Source organism: Podarcis erhardii (assembly GCF_964252035.2).
Source record: "Podarcis erhardii genome assembly, chromosome: 9".
Taxonomy (NCBI): domain Eukaryota; kingdom Metazoa; phylum Chordata; class Lepidosauria; order Squamata; family Lacertidae; genus Podarcis; species Podarcis erhardii.
Window position 1 is genome coordinate 6,739,744 of NC_138512.1, and position 18,316 is coordinate 6,758,059.

Sequence of the window (18,316 nt, forward strand, 5' to 3'; positions counted from 1 at the left end):
ATACACACCTGCACACACACTCTCTGCTTCTTTTGCATGCATTTAAGCTACACTACAGGTTTACTACAGGGACGTGGGTGGCGCTGTGGGTTAAACCGCAGAGCCTAGGACTTGCCAATCAGAAGGTCGGTGGTTCGAATCCCCGCGACGGGGTGAGCTCTTGTTGTTCGGTCCCTGCTCCTGCCAACCTAGCATTTCGAAAGCACGACAAAGTGCAAGTAGATAAATAGGTACCGCTCCGGCAGGAAGGTAAACGGTGTTTCCGTGCGCAGCTCTGGTTAGCCACATGACCCAGAAGCTCGGCCAATAAAGCAAGATGAGCGCTGCAACCCCAGAGTTGGCCATGAATGGACCAAATGGTCAGGGGTCCCTTTACCTTTACCTTTAAGCTACACTACAGGTTTGTCGCAGGTTCCTCTCTTTCCCATTTCTCCCTTTAAGCTCATCACTTTCTCTCTGTGTAGCTTGCTTATCAACTGAGCAAAAACCCTTCTTGCAACTAAGGAAGCGGGTTGTACTCCGTGCAAGAGTTACTTCCACAACAAACCTGTCTTTGCCACGAGATACTTTGTGGTTTTCTTGCAACAGACTAACACAGAGCTACCCACTCTGGAAGATGCGCGAGGTTCGTCACACCAGTCAACAGCTTTAATCTTTTTTTACGAAGGCAAAAAAGAAGGCGGTGCTGGAGCCCGAGCGAGGGGGTGGAGTGGGCGAGCAGAGCCAAACTGCCACACCGTCGGAGACGAGGTCAGATGAGCGTGAGGGTCCCTGGAAAGTGAGCTACTGCCCACCGCAAGGGGGCGCCCCTCCTCGCGGCCGGCTCCGTCAGCCACAGACGCGCGCAGACGCTCCGAAGCAGCAGTCGCTGTCCGCGCTCCGTGGTGCTGAACGCAAAGCCGCGCGGTGGTCCGAAGGAAGGGAGCGGATTCATTCGGCACTGCTGGGAGCTTCTGGAACTGTCCGCCTCCCGCCGGTGCTGAAGCCCAGCGGAATCCCGGACCATTCCTTCTGCAGCAGAGCCAGATCTCCCAATGAGCAACGGGATCCCCAACAGGAGACGATGCTGATTTAGATCAAACCTGGTCGCTGGGCTTTGACAAGCCGGCCAAGCTCAAGTCCCCATCGTTATCCCATCTTTTCTTCTTTCCTTGATCCTAACTCTTCCTCCAGCAACTTCCTCCCCTCTTCAACACAGCTAGTCATGGCTTTCATGGTGAAGTCCATGGTTGGTGGGCAACTGAAGAACCTCACTGGCGGACTGGGAGGAGAAGAGAAAGGAGAAGGGGAGAAGTCCCCGGCTGAAGCCCAGGGGATGACGAAGGAAGAATACGAAGAGTACCAGAAGCAGCTGGTGGAAGAAAAGTAAGTATCGGGTGATGAAGGGCTCCTTTTTGTGTCTGTCCAGTTATACTGCAACCAAGAGCCTTGGCACAAGCGTTCATGGAGAAGAGCCCACTTCATGAAAGCCATGGCTATCCCTTTGGAGAATATCACATGACTCTTTCTGTATGTAACTTTTAGAAACCTTAGCCGTACGTGTCTTTTATGGTCTTAGTTTGTATGGTAGATTAGCAGGAGAGGAGATGGAGAAAGAAACTGCTTGATAACCCCCTTTAAGGAAACTCCTGAGCAAAATCAAGATCAGACCAGGGAAATGTGAGTGATCTGATTGCAGCTCACGACATATTATGCATTTCAATGTAGAGCCTGGCCGGAAGACTCAAGGCAAGCAAGTCTGAGATGAAGGGGATTCTGAACTTTGCCTCATCTCAGACTCATCCCACCACCAACCCTGTTGAGATAAATGACTATTAGTCCCAGGTCTAGAATCAGGGTCTCAGAATCAGGAGACGTCTGGGCTGCTGTGAGCAAGTTTGGTGAATCAACATCTGAATAAAAGTGTGGGTCTAAGTCTAAGCTTTTTCACTGATGGCACCAGTTTATATGTTTAAGGAAGGAGAGAAATAGGCTAAAGGGAATCTAGGAAGAGCATGCAAGTTCACACAGAGAGATGATAAAGATCCCTCCACCAACATCCAATACTATACACACAGTAAAATTTATTTCCCAAGAAACTGCTTTTGTATTGTCCTGGGAATGCACCTTGAGCATCAAACAGTGGTGTACAAAAGAGGACATTTGACAACCTCATGCTGGCTCCACTGGATTGATTCTAGCAGGATGTTAAAAAGTCCACGCCTACAATAAAAATAGGGCAATTTTAAAAATAAATTTAAAATAGCGCTAAGCAGTGTCTGTGCGAAAATAAATCCCTTGCTCTAAGCAGTTTTTATGCAAAGTTCAGACCCAAATCCTCCCCTTTTTAGATGTCGACATATGAATCTGGGCTACAGAAGGCGCCCTGTGGAAGCTGATATTTCCATTTAAGCCCAAACTGGGTTAAAGAGATCCTCTGCCTTAGTTCCTCCCAAATAAGTGGTGAAGGGAAAGAGGAAGTGAACCCAGGACTTTACATTTGTTGTGGAAGGCGGGGAATGTTAGTAATGCATTTTAATGAACCCCTAATCTTTTAATCCGCTTTTGCCTTCAAGAGATGGGATTGTTTTCTCAGGAAAAACTACATCTCACTATAGCTCCCTGCCTCCCCCCACCCCCGGAAGTTGGAGTTTAGATTATTCACCATTTCTGATTTTGAAAAGGGGGGGAAGTATCTAAGGCTGCATTTACACACAATTTTTAAATGCCATTTTGCTCCCGCAGCAACCGTTTGCTTTCTGTAGTAGTTTGCATGCATGATTTCACTGTGTTTCACCTGTCCCTCCCACCCGCAGTTTGCTTCCAAGCCTTGTGCTGAGCAGTTTTCCCTGCTGTCCATTTAATGCATCAAGTGGCATTCCAGAAAATTCTGAAGTCCAAGAACTGATTGTGGCAGCCCCTGTAGTCACTCCACCCCTGAGGATTTTTTCCCCCCAAACGCACAGGCAGCTGTATTGATTCATATATGCACATATGTCCTTACACCTTCCAAAGAGCAGCAGTGCAGAAATAGCAGTATACCCAGTTTGTTATAGTCTGCCAGCAGTCTCAGGATAAATTCGACTGGTAAACACAATGTGCTTTAATAAAATATTTCCAGCCACTTCAAACATAACCTTTAGCATTTAATTATAAATGAAAAGAAGTCTTGTCATTTAAATTGCTTGTGTCTAGTAGGAACTCCATGGAGGAAAAGGAAAGAAGTATCCAGACTCCTCAATTACTTCATTCTCTTCCTTCTGCCTTGCTAATCTGCCACAAACAAATTTGAAAGCTTCAGTATCACCTCATTCACTTGCCAGAGCAAAACAAAAACCAAAACCATTAATTACCCCACTGTACCCTTGTCTATATCACTACAATCCTCTTTGCAAAGAGGACAGAGTAGCCTATTTTAAAAAAAGAAAAAGAAACATTCTATGCTGCAATTTATGTTCTGGAGAACAGATCACATCAGCACCATCACTTAGGTGGCAACCCTACACATGCTTGTCTGGGTGGAAGCCCCTATGAACTGTCAAGCACAGGTCTTCTGGGGAACTTAGATCTACTCCTGGATTTGCATAAAACACCTAAATCATACTGAAGACCCACCGCTGCAAGGCATATTAGTGGCACATTGATAGAAGCATTATGTCATTAGTGATCCAGGAAAGTTACTCTTGAATTGTTTTATTTACTTATTTTTTAAAATTGCATACCACTGTATCATAAAAATATATACCAGAGGAGTTTACAGCAATTAAAACATCAAACCATAAAAAGTTAGAAAAGTCATTCATGAGCAAATTTCTAGTTTGTTTTTTTAATTGGCTGGGCTGGCTCAGAGATCTGGTTGTTGAAAGACATTGGAGATATTCAATTCTGATCATAATGTTTCCATAGAAATATATATATATTTAAACCCAATTAATATGCAAAGTGAGCTCACAATCACAAAAATGATGAAACTGGTTGGAAATGGTCGTTTTTAGCTGAGGAACAAATGAGGTGTCAAAAAGAGCAATAATAATTCTTCTTTTCCTCAATGCTTTGTTCATATAGTCCATTTAACTTAAGGCTTAGAACCTGAGGCCCACCAGATGTTGCTGGACTCCAACTCCCATCAACCCCAGACAGCGTGGACCATGGTTTGGGGATGATGAAAGTGATAACCAGGCAACATCTGGGGGGCCGCAAGTTCCCCAGGCCAGTACAACAGAGTCAGCTTCTGTTTTGCTGAGTATCATTTGATCTCCCCATCATGAAGACCAATACTGTCTCCACTGACTCCCAGAAGCTGTACCAAAATCAGCCAGACGTACTAGATATTTCCAGAGCTGCAAATGAACTTAGCCAAAGCACCTGGAGAGAGGAAATGTATTCAGTCGTCCCACTGATTTTAGTGGAAGTAAAACTCTCCCGAGAACTATGCTGCTGTGAGTCATGCACAAGACCTGCAAAACTCCTTTGCACACCTGGCTGTCAGGCACTCAGGAAGGGTGGCACAAGGGGCTTTTGTCCAGGCCCCACCCTCATCTGCCCCACACCTGCCATCATATACGATATCAGGTGTAGGGCAGGTGGGCATGGCTTGATGGAAATGGCCTCACTGGCCAAATGGGGAAGCCTGCCTTAGAAGTTAACAAACAAGAGTCTACTTGTGGCCAATGTTAAGCTTCTCCATCCTTATCCAACTACACAACCCTCCTGTCCATGTTACTGTGGTCATAGAAGGGAGATAAGGAGGAGGTGAATGGCTGTTTATGGCTATAAGTCATTATGGCCATATTATTTGTGTCAATGTCTTGCTTGTGGGCTTCCCATAGGCATCTGGTTCGCCACTGTGGAAGCAGAATTCTGGACATCATGGGCATTTGGTCTTATCCAGCCTCAGGGCTCTTATGTTCTTAGATATTATGGGCTGGCTTTGATTCATTCGGGAATGGGAATACCTGGGGTGAAAGAACTCTCACAGCTATCCTACACTCCAGTCGTTTGGTTAAATGAGCACCCTGAGACCATATCCCAGGATTTCTTAATATTAATTACTTCCAATTTGAATTAATTCCATACCACATAGTTTGTTATTCTCCATCATGTTTTTTTTAAAAATGATAAAAATGGGGATTTTTCTCCCCACACCTCCAGTATGTCCCAGTATGGGCATCCCAGTGTGCATTAGCCATTGTAAGTGTAAAGCCCTGAGGTGGTCAGTGTTCTGGATTGTATAATGTTGAGGCTGAGATTTAGTGATGTGTAGATGGCGCTTAACAACTACGACTTAAACAGGAACATGAAAAGAAGTCTTACACTGAATTAGACCCTTGGTCCACCTGGCCCAATACTGCCCACAATGACCGGCAGTGGCTTACCAGGGTTCCAGGCAGTGAGTCTGCCTGTCCTACCTGGAGGTGCCACAAAGACCCAAACCTGGGATCTTTTGCATGCGAAGCAGGTGATCTGCCACTGAGCCCTTTCTGTTGGGGATGAATACATAAAATAAAAGAATGAGTTGTTTTACATGCAAGGCTGTGTAAAAAAGAAAAATCTCTCTGTGATGTGCATGTTATCTGCAGCATTACTGAGTATGAGTGGAGAAAGGGCACTGGCAATTATTCCAAGTTAATTAGGCGAGATTAAACAGAGTGTGATCTTGTGGATGCACTCTGACTAGCATCATATCAGCTGTGTGAAATGCTGAGGTTTGGAGCAGAGATTAATGGCCTGTACCGGGAAACTTCTCTTTTTTTAAAAAAATAATATTTATTAAAGTTTCAAAAATTACAGAAAGAAAAAGTAAAAATACCACATTAAACTTCTCAGGCTTCCTCTGCCCTAGTGACCAAGACATTTGCTCGCCATGCCACGTGGGGCACACGCATTGCAGCTAATCAACAACATCTTCTCCCAATGTTGTTTGCAGAATGGAGAGGGATGCCCAGTTTGCACAGCGCAAAGCAGAACGAGCCACCCTGCGGACCCACTTTCGGGATAAATACAGACTTCCGAAGGTAAGCCATCAGGCCTTTGCTGCAGGAGGAGGAGGAGGAGGAGGAGGGAAACCTGGGCAGATTTCCACAGGGATATTGCTGGTTGTATTAGGGTTGAGCAACAGCCAGATACCAGAGGAAGTGGAGGAAGAAATAACCAGAACCTTTGATGGCAGGGTGGGGAAACCATGACCACTCAGATGGTGCTGATACTTCAACTTCCATTGCCTCCAGCCTTCTTGACCAATGGGCAAGGGTGATGGGGACTGGAGCCCAGCAATATCTTGAGGGTCACAGCTTCTTTGTTCTTTCCTGTAGGGCAGGGGTGGGGAAGTTGTGGCTCTCTAGATGTTGCTACAGCTCCCATTATCAATGACCATTGGCTCTACTATCCAGGACAGTCCAACAACATCTGGAGAACCACAGCTCTTCTCCGCCCCTACTGTTGATGGAGACAGAGCATTAGGACTGAAGAGAAGGGTGGAAGTCAATATGTCGACCTTACGAGTCACGAGCCACCCTACACAGAGTGGCTGGTGCTGATTAAATGCCAGAGACATCCTGCGCTTGGAAATGGCTAATGGGAGAACGTGGCACTCTTTTTAAGTTCACTCCAAAATGAGGCTGGAACCAGTCAGCAGTTCCTTGTTGAGGACGCAGAGTAGATCGGCAGGTGAGTCCAGGCTCCATCCCTGACATCTTCCATTAAAAAGATCAAGGTCCAAGTGATGGGAAAGGCCTTTCTAAGCCTAAGACTTTTTAGAACTGCTGCCAGTCAGAATAGATGGATCTAGGTAAGATGGGCAAGTCACCTGGCCTGGTTTAAGGGCAGCTGTCCTATGTTTCTTCTTTGGCACAGAACTACATGAACTGTCTGAATATGAAACTGAAGTTGACACATCTCTGGATCTAGGGTCAAGGTCTGGGCCACTCCAAATTGTGGGTGATAGTCAACTAAGTTTTACACAGAGTAGAACTATTGAAATGAATGAGCATGACTAAGGCAAACCTTCCATACCTTTGTCTCCAGCCCAAAGCTTATTTCCCGTGCAATGCATTTCAGATAAAACTTCTCTGGACTGACACTTCAGAGTAGTAGCAGCCCTTCTGGTCCCAGGGTGGGTTACGGCCTTGGCCCAGTAGACCTGAAGGTGTGTCTCCACCCCCATTGTTCAGCCCGAACACTGAGGTCCAGCTCCGAGGGCCTTCTGGCGGTTCCCTCACTGTGAGAAGTAAGGTTACAGGGAACCAGGCAGAGGGCCTTTTCGGTGGTGGTGCCCGCTCTGTGGAACACCCTGCCACCAGATGTCTATTTCCTTGACAACAACTATCTGATTTTTAGAAGACATCTGAAGGCAGCCCTGTTTAGGGAAGTTTTTTATGTTTGATCTTTTATTGTGTTTTTAATATCTTGTTGGAAGCCGCTCAGAGTGGCTGAGGAGGCCCGGCCAGATAGGTGGGGTATAAGTAATAAACTGTTGTTGTTGTTGTTGTTGTTGTTGTTGCAATTTAAAATTCAGAATTAAAAACAAATTACAGTCACATGAATAGGATAGATCCTGAAAACACACCTGTCCCAGACAGTGGAATTACCAAGAAGGCCACCTCTGCCAATCTTGACACTCAAGAAAGTCTGTTGAGAAGGAGGCAGCCTGGGTCATTTAGGGCTTTAAGCACTTGGCTGAGCATGGAAATAAACTTAAATAGGATTTGAGGTGGCCTGAAGCTGATTTGGGGATGTAGAGGTGTATAAACTCATTTAGACTTCTCCAGAAGCTATGTGTTGAGCAAGAAGGTGTTAGGAATCTGGGAACAATTTGGGCATGGTCTAAAGGTACCCGATACAACAAACTTGCTAAATCTACGCTGGACTGGATCTGGTCAGCGTCCGGATGAGAGGCCTCTTAGGCATTCCAGGTCTTGAGTTCCCTGGCAGAAGTGTGCCAGGATAGAAATGTAATACATGAAATATAAATGATAATCATAATTATAGGAAGTTCAGACTGTTGTAGTACATAATAAGATATTCTTATGGATAAAACACCTTAGGGGGGAAAAAAGGTGTTCAATTCCTCGCCATTTGTATGCTTTTATTTCTGTACCATGAAATAGCTGAGTGACACTGAACATTAAATGCATCATTACCTGCCATCAAAACAGCTGGTTTACTGGCTTAGTTGGCTGTAAGACCAGACATAATCAGGTTAATCCAACAAAATTTTGTATCAGTTAAGTTCTATTGAAATCAGCGGGACTTAAAATAGGTACAACTGAATTCCATCCCATTGCCTTCAGTGGGACTTTGTCATGATAAACACCTGTTGGATTGTGCCCTAAGGCCAGGAAGGGGGTGGAGGGCTTTGTTCATCCCGAGGACTGCATCCCTTTCTGGGCAATCTTCTGGGGACCACATTCCAGTGGTGGGCAGGGCCAGAGGAAAAAGTAGGTGGAACAATGAATGTGAATTTTGCCACTGTATTCGTTTTTGCACACACTCATACATCCCTGTACAGATGGGTCCTTCATCCACTCATCCAGGGAACCAAAAGGCATCATCAGAGTTCAAAGACACATTCCAGTTAGGCAATACAGCAATGAAGGAGGGTGCAAAGCAGAGCCAGTACAGAGAGTTGCTGAGAGGGGGGGTTGGTCGGGGGGGGGGTAGGGAAATCTCCTGAGCCAGACAGAGAATATTGGAAGGCTCCGTTATTATTATATTTAAATTGCATTTTTTATAAAACATTTCTTCATAGTTTTAATGAGATATGTGTTTCTTCTTATTATTTTTTATACTTATTTCTGATCTTTGGAGTGTTAGAAATCTAATAGTGTGATGATACATATGACCTATATGCATATATTCTGCCAATCTACCATCGTGGAGGCCTAGGTAGGAGTAGACCAACCAGGTGTTCTCCAGACTCAGATCTGCCCAGTTCCAGATCTTAGATCCAGGAATGACATCATCCCAATTCTAGAGGTCTTGCTTGTAAAAATGCCTAGACAGCTGATCATTTCGGTTTAAGCTGGTTTAGTCCAGTTAGCTTCCATCAGGCTTAAAGCTGCAGGTTCATTTGGGGCCTCTGTGTGTGTGTGTGTGTTTTGCATGGTTGTGTATTTTTAAATACTTGAGCAACTTCAGAATAGAAAGAGAGCTGAAAAAAATCTTTAAAGATGATAGTAATAGTAATAGTAATAGTAATAGTAATAGTAATAGTAATAGTAATAGTAATAGTAATAGTAATAATACAGATTTTGTAGTAAAGCATGGAAATATTCATTCTGGAATCTTTCCATAAATGTTACAAGAGCTGCTCTAGTGTTGAGATTGTAATCTAATATTCTTGTTTTTCTAAACACCAGACAAAAGGGGAGCTCTATCAAGAGGGTCAGAGCATGCCCATCTCCAGCACTCTGAAAACGTCCCACATGGTCAAGGGCTGCCTAGGTGTTGTTCACCTGATTTTTCACGGGTCTCTTACTAGCCTCTAGCCTCCTGGTTATCTTTGCTCTGTGAAAAACGGGCAAGGATAACTCTGGTGCTCTCAGGTGGTCTTGCTCCAGGGCCATCCAGTTCAAGCTATGCAAAGATCTCGACAATAAAGGCATCTTATTTTAACACAATGTCCCTCTTACACCACTGAATTTTGTGTCCTCCCTCCCCACTAGCACCTGATGTCCCCATCTGTCCAAAACCTGCATCCTTCTTCATGTTCATTTCGCTCTGGTTTTGCATGTCATAATTGTTTGTTGAGATGATCCTTCAAAGAAAAGGCCACATCTAGTGCACCAAATCATTCTGGTTTGCTGCATTCACCTCTCAAGCAACCGGTAGTGTGAGAAGCAGAGCAGAATGCGAGCATTCTGGCCTTCAGACACATGGCATTTGCCAGTGCTGAAGGAGTGGATGTTAAAGCTAGAGAGAACTGTTTACTTGTTCACTGAAATTTTAGCTTTTAAAAAGTAATTATTTGCTTTACAGCATAGCGATATTGGTTGCACAAAAATTGAGAATTGCATCTTTCTTTTTAAGTGCTATTGCTAAGTTTTCTAAGTTATCTTCATTGCTCTCTGTGTTACCCATATAGTCTCCAATGAAGTAATCTAGCATACTGTTCAATATCTTTTATATCAATATCAAAATGCTCTTGACTGTCATTATAATTCTCTCTTTCTTTTTACAGATGAGAGGACACCAAATGATTCTGGTTTTCCCAATGAGTTTGTGGTTGAGAATTTATTGGTTATATTTTTTATCCCAACTCTCCTCCATGCACAGATCTTCTCCCCTCTCCATTTCATCATCACAACAGCCTTATGTGGTTGGCTAGAACAAGAGGTGGTGATTGGCCCAAGGCCATCTTCCTAGCTGAGTGGGAATTGAACTTGAGTTTCACTGATCTAACTCCAACCTAGCCACCAAACACACTGGCATCTGTTCAACCAACCAGCCAGCCATCCCCCCCCCTCTCTCTCTCACACACAAACTGCCTCCCTTCTATGTTTTGGTCCATGGCTGATTCCCACCACTAACCATAAATCGTCCAACACAATTGCCCAATGCCACTCTACCTCAATCTGTCCCAGACACCTCCAACACATCAGCGTCTTGTTCCACTTCATCAAAGCCCGTTTTCATGCTCTTAACTTCCAGAGTGTGATCATCACATCCACTTACGTTCTGATGGAGTCAGTCAGGCATGAGAGATTAAAACAGGACTGAATGGAAACATCTTTTCTCCAACTCCAGCATCATTCAGATCTTCCCACTCTTGAGGCCACCTGTCATGGCCGCCAGCTCCAGGACGCAGCAGTTGCTTCCCCAACCCCCAGGGAGAATGGGGTCAATTTACCCTGTTCTTCCTTCCCACCCTCTGTGCTTCAACCTCTTGAGGGCTCCAAGGCTTGCTGGGCTTTAAATACCTGCCAGCAAACCTGGCAGTTCTCACCTTCTTGTCCTGCCTTTCCCATGTCTTCCTGTGTGGAGGTGAGCCAGGAGATACGTTCACACCCCCATTGCTACCTGCTGCTGGCTTTGCAGTTTCGTCCCACTGTCACCATAGCAACAGAAAACACAGTTGCTATTTCCCTCAGCAACTTGGCATTGAGTGGCCGTTGCATTGGACCTCCGGTGTGGCTGGGCTCGGGCCCTAGACCATGATGGACTATTATGACCCCTGAGCCTAATCTCTCCCTCTCTTCTCTAATCACCACCATCCCCTTTAGAATGAAACAGATGACAACCAGATCCAGCTGGTCGGGGGTGATGTGGAGCTCCCCAAAGAGCTGGCCAAGATGATTGAGCAGGACAACGAAGAGGAGGAGGAAAAGGACTCTGTTATCGGACAGCTGACCAGCATCCAGAACCTGGACCTGGATTCCCTGAAGGACAAGGCCCAGGCCAGACTGGATGACCTCAAGCAGTCCGCCGAGAAGTGTGCCGTCATGTGACCCAGCTGTTGCTCATCAGCAGAATAAACCCCTCCCCCTCCCAAGTTGTAAAGTGTGTCCCATTGTGGGGTGGGCTGTGGGCACAAAAGGGGAGTGCAAAGGTGCGGGTGGTTTATTAAAATATCCAGCAGGCTCCTGTCAAGTTTGTCTTCCCCACCTAGGTGTGTGTGGGCTGGATACCATTTTTCTAAACCACCGTCTCTTCCCTGTGAAAGATGTCTCAGTCCTTCCCGCCCTATAAGTGAATGTGAGGTGTGTCTAGAAGTCTCAGGTTCTAGAACAAGACTCTCCTCATCCTCCTCCCCACACAGCAGGGTGATGCCCAAGTGCTGCCTCTCTCTCCCCCTCTCTCTCTCTCTCTCCCCCCATCTTTCCCCAGGGCTGACACAAGCCCTTTCAGCAGAGCAGGAAGAGAGCCATTTGCCGTTTCAGGACTACGGGCCTGACTGTGGGCAAACTGCCCCCACAAAACCCTCTACCTTACGTAGAAGAACCATTTTTTGGCCTTCGCTCAAGTTCAAATGAAGGAGATGTGAAGCAAGGGCTTGGCTGCAGGTGAATGTTTCCGTTCCTTTCGGCTTCAAGGAACAGAACTTGTCACCAATCAAAATGATGCCCTTGCCTCCTTTGTGTCTTCCAGGGACAAGGCATGGAAGGGTAGACCCTCCTTCCCATCCCTTCCTCCGACACGAAACCATAGCAATACGGATCAAACAATGACAATACTTTGCACTTAACGGCACCACAGATGCTTTACAAAGCAGAGTTGTGCCCCCATTTTACAGGTGGGGAAAACTGAGGCCCCAGTGTAGCCCAGTTCTTTGCCCAGGCCATACAGTGTGACAAGGATGGAAGCTAAACTGGTTGGTGCTCAATCCACTGAAGGAAATGGCTGCCCTGTGAGTGTGACTTGTTTCAACTCCTTGTGTAGTGCTACGTTGTCGTGGGACCTCTCACCGTCCTTGCTTCCAACAAGACGAGAAGGGGGACATTCACCTCCGTGTCATGAATGTGGCAGTCAGTCTGTATGTTGTGCCGTGACCATGCAGTGCTCCTGTATGAGCCTCTACCTGCCGTGACACCCTCCTCCCATGGTACTGTTGAAAACTGGTGGAATAAATGACAAGAGTTCTCTATGCATTTCTTTGTCTTGCCATTTTATACGCAAAATATTGGATGGCCTGCCATGGCTCCCCGATTCTGCATGCCAGGAATGGGGAGCCATTTACTGCTCAAGGGCCGTCCTCCCTTCTGAGCAACTGTCTGCCGGCCACCTGCAGGTGGGTGGGGCTAGAGGCAAAAGTGGGTGGGCCAGGAATGTGAATTTTACCTTTGTACAGCAAGCTGTACCCCCTCTCAATCCTTCATCCAGACAAGGAAGAGGCACGATCAGTGTTCAAGGACATATGTAGGCCTGGCAAAAAGGCAGGGACCCAGCCCAGCCAGTGAGTTGTGTGGCCTTGGAAGGGTCCCAAGGGCCAGACAGAGAGACCTCAAGGGCCACATTTGCCGCCCCCCCCCCGAGCCTGAGGTTCTCCATTTATGCTGCACCTGGTGCTGTTTTGTTCTCTTACAAGCCTAGACAGATGCAACCACTTCATCAACCAACTGATTCATGAAACACAAACACATAATGATTCACCAGCCTTGAAATGTGCCTAGCAAGCCTGTTGCTGTGGGTGGTGCTGAGTGCTTCACCAGCCAGATTGTTCCTTGACCACGTCAAGAGAAAAGTGGCTCCAGCACTGACAAGAGCACTCCTGGGAGCTCCTTGGGACTGATGAGGGCAGCCAAACTTCTGAAACTGCACAGGAAGTTCAGGTTGTTGTCAAAGGTCCCAGGCTGTTGCAGTGGCAGTAGCCAGAGCTGCTTGGGCCACAAGAACCACAGGGAAAATGCCTGGCATCATTAGGAGTTCTTTGGCTGTACTAGTGGGCCCAATGAAGGGAAGTGGGGAGAACGGCAGAGGCAGACCAGGAGGCCCCTCAGGCCCTTTTTGGCCTGTGGACCAGAACTCCCCTGTGCCTGGTATGCACTGTGATCTGTTGTACAAACACTTTCTCACAAAGACACACCTTGTCTCAGTCAAAACTGGTCCTATTAGCCTGGATCAAGTGCATATTTACTCTAAAGGAAGACACATTGCAGCTCTCCAGGGTCTCTGGCACGGCACACCTCTGGCTCCTTCCTAACCCTGCTTTCTGCTTGGAGAATGACTGGAGAGGCCCGGACCTGAACCTGATCATTCCATAAGGGAGAGCATGCTCCACCACTGGCAATGCACAGGCAGCTTCCTTATACCAAGTCAGACCACTGACCCATTTAGCTTAGGACAGTGCGCCCTGATTGCTGGTGGCTCTCTAGGTTTCCAGACTGGAGTCTTCCCAGCCCTCCCTGGAGAACTTCTGCAGGCAAAGCATGAGTTTCCCCACTGAACCATGACCCTTCTTAGAACAGGGAAGGGGAACCTGTGGCCCCAATGTCCCCAACCAGCCAAGGTTGATGGGAGGTGTAGGCCCACAACATCTGGAGGGCTCCAGGCCCCCCACTCCTTCCATAGGGCCAATGGGACTTTTATCTGGAGGAGCCATAGCTCCGTGATTTCTCTAACTCATGCTATGCATGTGGGAGGCCTCTGGCTCAGCCCCAAATGTTAAATGGTGCCAGATGGTTGGAAAGCCTTCTGCCTTGGACCCTGACAAGGTGCTGCCAGTTGGTGTAGACCAGGTAAGGGGAAGCTTTGGCCCTCCAGGTGTTGCTGGGCTACAGCTCCATCTGCTCTAGCCACTGGTCACACTGGTTGGGGCTGATGAGAATTGGAGGCCAGCAACTTCTGGAGGGTCACAGGTTCCACATCCCTGGTGTAGACGGCCATGGGCTGGGTGGGCCAATGGTCTGAGCTGAGCACAGGACAGTTTTGTGTCTTCAGTGCTGTCGAGCTGCCACTGCTCATGTTATGTGCCATCCATTCAAGCCTTCCACAAATCAGAATAAGGACACTCTTTAAACTCCACTATTCTTGACTGGTGCCCAAGAAAGCGCACTGCAGACTGTGGAAGGCTCTTCTCCATCTGCTGCCTGCAGTTCCCGTATGCTCTTTAGTTGCATACCAAGGCAGCCTTTGTTCTTTTAGCTTGGGAGAGACTAGAGAAGCACCATTGTCCAACAGTCTGTTATCAGCAGCTCAGAATGAGTCTCTCCAGCACGTGAAATGGCAGGCTCAGCAGCGCACAGGGCCTGTGCATTGACTTGGGTGTGCATCCAGCACCACCACTGTCCTTAATGTCTAGAACCTCTTGGGTCCATAGGGCTCATGTTTGCCCCTGTGAAGTCACAGGACGGGGTGCTGTGAGGTCAGGTCCCATCCAACATGCCTCCCTGATTTCCGTTCCGGGCAGGGATGGCGACCCTCTTCCCTGCCCAAGGGCCACATTCCCTCACAGGCAACCTTTTGGGATGCAAATGCAAATGGTGCACATGGGCAGAGCAACAGATGCTGCCCTTCTCTTTGGCCCTTACTAGGCTCCACTGTAGCCACAGAAAAGCCAGAGACCTGTACATACATGCCCACACTCCTCCGCCCAGAAAAGCGAGAGGCATGGCCACGCTTCAGGGCACCTTCCAGGCAGGCCAAAGCACTTGAGGAGGGTATGGGGCAGGGATGTAATCTAGGGAGAGCCCCAAGGGCCTTAGAGAGAATCCTGGAGGGCCAGATTGGGCCCCTGGGACCTGAGCTTACCCACTCCTGACGCAGGAGGTGCGGCTAAGGGCCTCTTCTTCGCTCAGCACAGAGAGAGGCTCACTTTGCCATCCTCCGCCGAGTAGCTTTTTCTGGTTTAGTGCAAGCAGCACAAAGTGGCCTTTGGGGAAATGGAGAACTGTCTGCTCTAAAAATAGCAGTGGCACCACTTCTGAACATGAATCATTCCATAAACAAGCATCAGAACAAAATCCATCTCTTTTGAGCAGGCCAGTTATCTAACTACGAGTGCCTTTTGACATCACATTTTCCAACATGGGGAATGCTTTTGGGTGCAGAGCTCATGAAGGCACAAGAAGGCTGTGGGACCAAAGGGCCATGTCGACTCAACAGAGATTATATGTGGCTAGGGGTTCGCCACAGTCTAGTATGCTGGCCGCAGCTCTTTCCTGAAGAATTCGAGAAAGGTGGTTTTGTTTGTTTTTGGTTCCACTGTTTTTAAAGATCTGCCTCGAGAGCAGGGGTCAGCAAACCTACTGCACCTCGGGCCAGTGTCTCCAGTGCCGATTGAGCGGAAGCCTGGAGGACGGGGAAGTGCGTGCCCATAAGCATGTGCACACGCTATTTCTGGTGCACTTCCGGGTCGGAGGAGCACTGGGAATTGCTTGTGCACATGTTCACGGGCCTTCTCCGACCCAGATGTGCACTGGAAATAATGCTTGCACATGTGCAAATAACGCTAGTGTATGCACAAATAATGCTTGAGCATGCACACCAGCTGTTTCCGGTGCTCCTCCGACCAGGAAGTGGGAAGCCATGCAGTGCAGCGCCGGTAGGAGCGGGCAGCGGGGGTCACCGCAGGCCGGATAAACGAGTCCCTTGGGCCTTATCTGGCCCACGGGCCTTAGATTGGGGACCCCTGCTCTAGAGGAGGAATGAGGAATCTGTGGCTCTCCTGCTGTTATTGGGCTACAGGCCCCAACACCCTTGACAATTGCCCAAGTGGTTGAGGCTGATGGCAGCTGAAGTCCAATGACATTTGGAAGGCCACAGGGTCCCCTGCTCAGGAGCGGGTGGGGTGGGGGGAACAATCCCCAAAGGAGTTGGGTGGAGCAGCAGTGAGGGACCTCCAGTCTGCAGTCCTGATTAACCCCAGCGGAGACCTTAATTTGGCCCATGAGATGGTTTTCCCTGCATCATGCCCCATAAGGTATGAACTGCAACTCACACCATCCCTAGCCATTGACCCTGCTTGCTGCGGCTAATGAGCTCTGTAGTTCTTCAGCTATGTCTGAAGCAAGGGGAAGAACAAGCAAGTGGTAGGTCCACTGCATGGAGAAGACAAATAAATGCTATTGGGTGACAGAGAGAAGGCGGAACTATTCAACACCTACTTCGTCTCTGTCTTCACCCAAAAGGAAAGGATGCCCAACCTAGTGAAAACAGAATAAATGATGCAGGGGGGGAGCTGCAGCCCAATATAGGAAAAGAGGTGATCAGAGAACACCTAGCTGCTTTAAATGAATTCAAATCTCCAGGGCCTGATGAGCTGCATCAAAGGGTACTAAAGGAGCTTGCAGATTTAATCTCAGAACCTCTGTCTATCATCTTTGAGAATTCTTGGAGAACAGGTTGCATCCTTGCAGACTGGAAGCAGGCAAATGTTGTCCCCTTCTTCAAAAAGCGGGAAAAAGAAGACACGGGTAACTGCTCAACGCTGAGCTTGACATCAATATCAGGAAAGGTCCTAGAACAGAAGATCCAACAATTGGTCTGTGAGCATTTAGAAAATGATGCTGTGATTACCAAGACCCAGCATGGGCTTCTCAAAAACAAGTAATGCCAGATAAGTCTCGTTTCTTTTTTTGACGGAGTTACAAGCTTGGTGGACCAGGGGAATGCTGTGGACATAGTGTATCTTGATTTCAAAAAGGCTTTTTACAAAGGCCCCCATGACATTCTTGTGAGGAAGCTGGTAAAATGTGGGCTGGAAGAGCTAACTGGTAGGTGGATTTGTAGCTGGTTGACTGACCGAACACAAAGAGTGTTCATTAATGGTTCCCTGTCATCCTGGGAAAAAGTGACAAGTGGGGTGCCACAGGGTTCTGTGCTGGGCCCATTGCTGTTCAACATCTTTATAAACGACCTGGATGAAGGAATTGAGAAAATGCTCATCAAATTAGCAGATGACACAAAACTGGGAGGGGTAGCTGATGCCACAGAAGACAGAATCAAAATTTGAAGTGACCGTAACAGATTGGAGAACTGGGTGCAAGCTAACAAAATGAATTTCAATAGGGACAAATGTAAAGTTCTGCACTTAGGCAGGAAGAATGAGATGCACAAATATAAGATGGGCAACACCTGTCTTACTAGCAGCACATGCGAAAAGGATCTACGGGTCTTGGTGGACCACAAGCTGAACATGAGTCAACAGCAAAAAGGCTAATGCTATTCTAGACTGCATCAACATAAGTCTAGTGTCCAGACCAAGGGAAGTACCGTAATAGTATCACTCTATTCTGTCTTTGCCAGGCCACACCTGGAATACTGTGTCCAATTCTGGGCACCACAATTTAAGAAGGATGTGGACTAGCTGGAACTTGTGCAGAGAAGGGCAACCAAGATGATCAAGGGTCTGGAAATTGAGCCTTATGAGGAATTGTTGAATGCGCTGGGTATGTTTAGCCTGGAAGAGAGGAGACAGAGGAAATATCATAGCCATCTTCAAATATCTCAAGGCCTGTCACATGGAAGATAAAGCAAGCTTGCTTTCTCCTGCTCTGGTGGGTAGGACTCAAACCAACAGCTTCAAGTTACAAGAGGGGATTCTGACTAAACATCCGCTCTTAACCACTACACCACACTGGCTTGATTGATGAAAGCAAGCCTATATACATGCCCCAGGAGTGTTTTTCTGCAACCACCGCAAATGAAAAATAATTATTCTTGTCTTCTTTCCAGCCTTTTTGTTTTTCCTCTACAGTTGTGTTCCCTGCACCATGGCTCTGTTTCTCTCCCTTTTCCCTTTTCACAACTAGCTCTGAAACCTCATCTCTGATGAGACCATGTGATGTTTCCCTGGTTTATTTTAGGAGCCAATATGACCTCCAGTTGTGAGAAAAGGAAACAGTGCATTTTATTCTGTCTGGAGCAATAATCTGCTACACACAGGAACGTCTATAATCTAATC

The 18,316-nt window shown here is 47.2% G+C and overlaps 1 protein-coding gene across 1 annotated transcript; it reads left to right on the top strand.

Annotated features, from left to right (window-relative positions):
• Positions 1 to 718: 718 nt before the first annotated feature.
• On the top strand, positions 719 to 12,563 carry CPLX3 (complexin 3). Its single transcript, XM_081876172.1, has 3 exons — positions 719 to 1,365; positions 5,906 to 5,993; positions 11,199 to 12,563. The coding sequence occupies exons 1-3, from the start codon at positions 1,205 to 1,207 to the stop codon at positions 11,421 to 11,423; spliced, it is 474 nt and encodes a 157-aa protein (XP_081732298.1). The 5' UTR covers positions 719 to 1,204; the 3' UTR covers positions 11,424 to 12,563.
• Positions 12,564 to 18,316: the final 5,753 nt, after the last annotated feature.

What these genes read in the sequence shown, in the direction of transcription:
- CPLX3 (XM_081876172.1), top strand. Translation starts at nt 1,205, where the DNA reads ATGGCTTTCATGGTGAAGTCCATGGTTGGTGGGCAACTGAAGAACCTC. An exon ending in AAGCAGCTGGTGGAAGAAAA is followed by an intron (nt 1,366 to 5,905) that starts GTAAGTATCGGG and finishes TGTTGTTTGCAG; the next exon opens with AATGGAGAGGGATGCCCAGT. An exon ending in ATAAATACAGACTTCCGAAG is followed by an intron (nt 5,994 to 11,198) that starts GTAAGCCATCAG and finishes CATCCCCTTTAG; the next exon opens with AATGAAACAGATGACAACCA.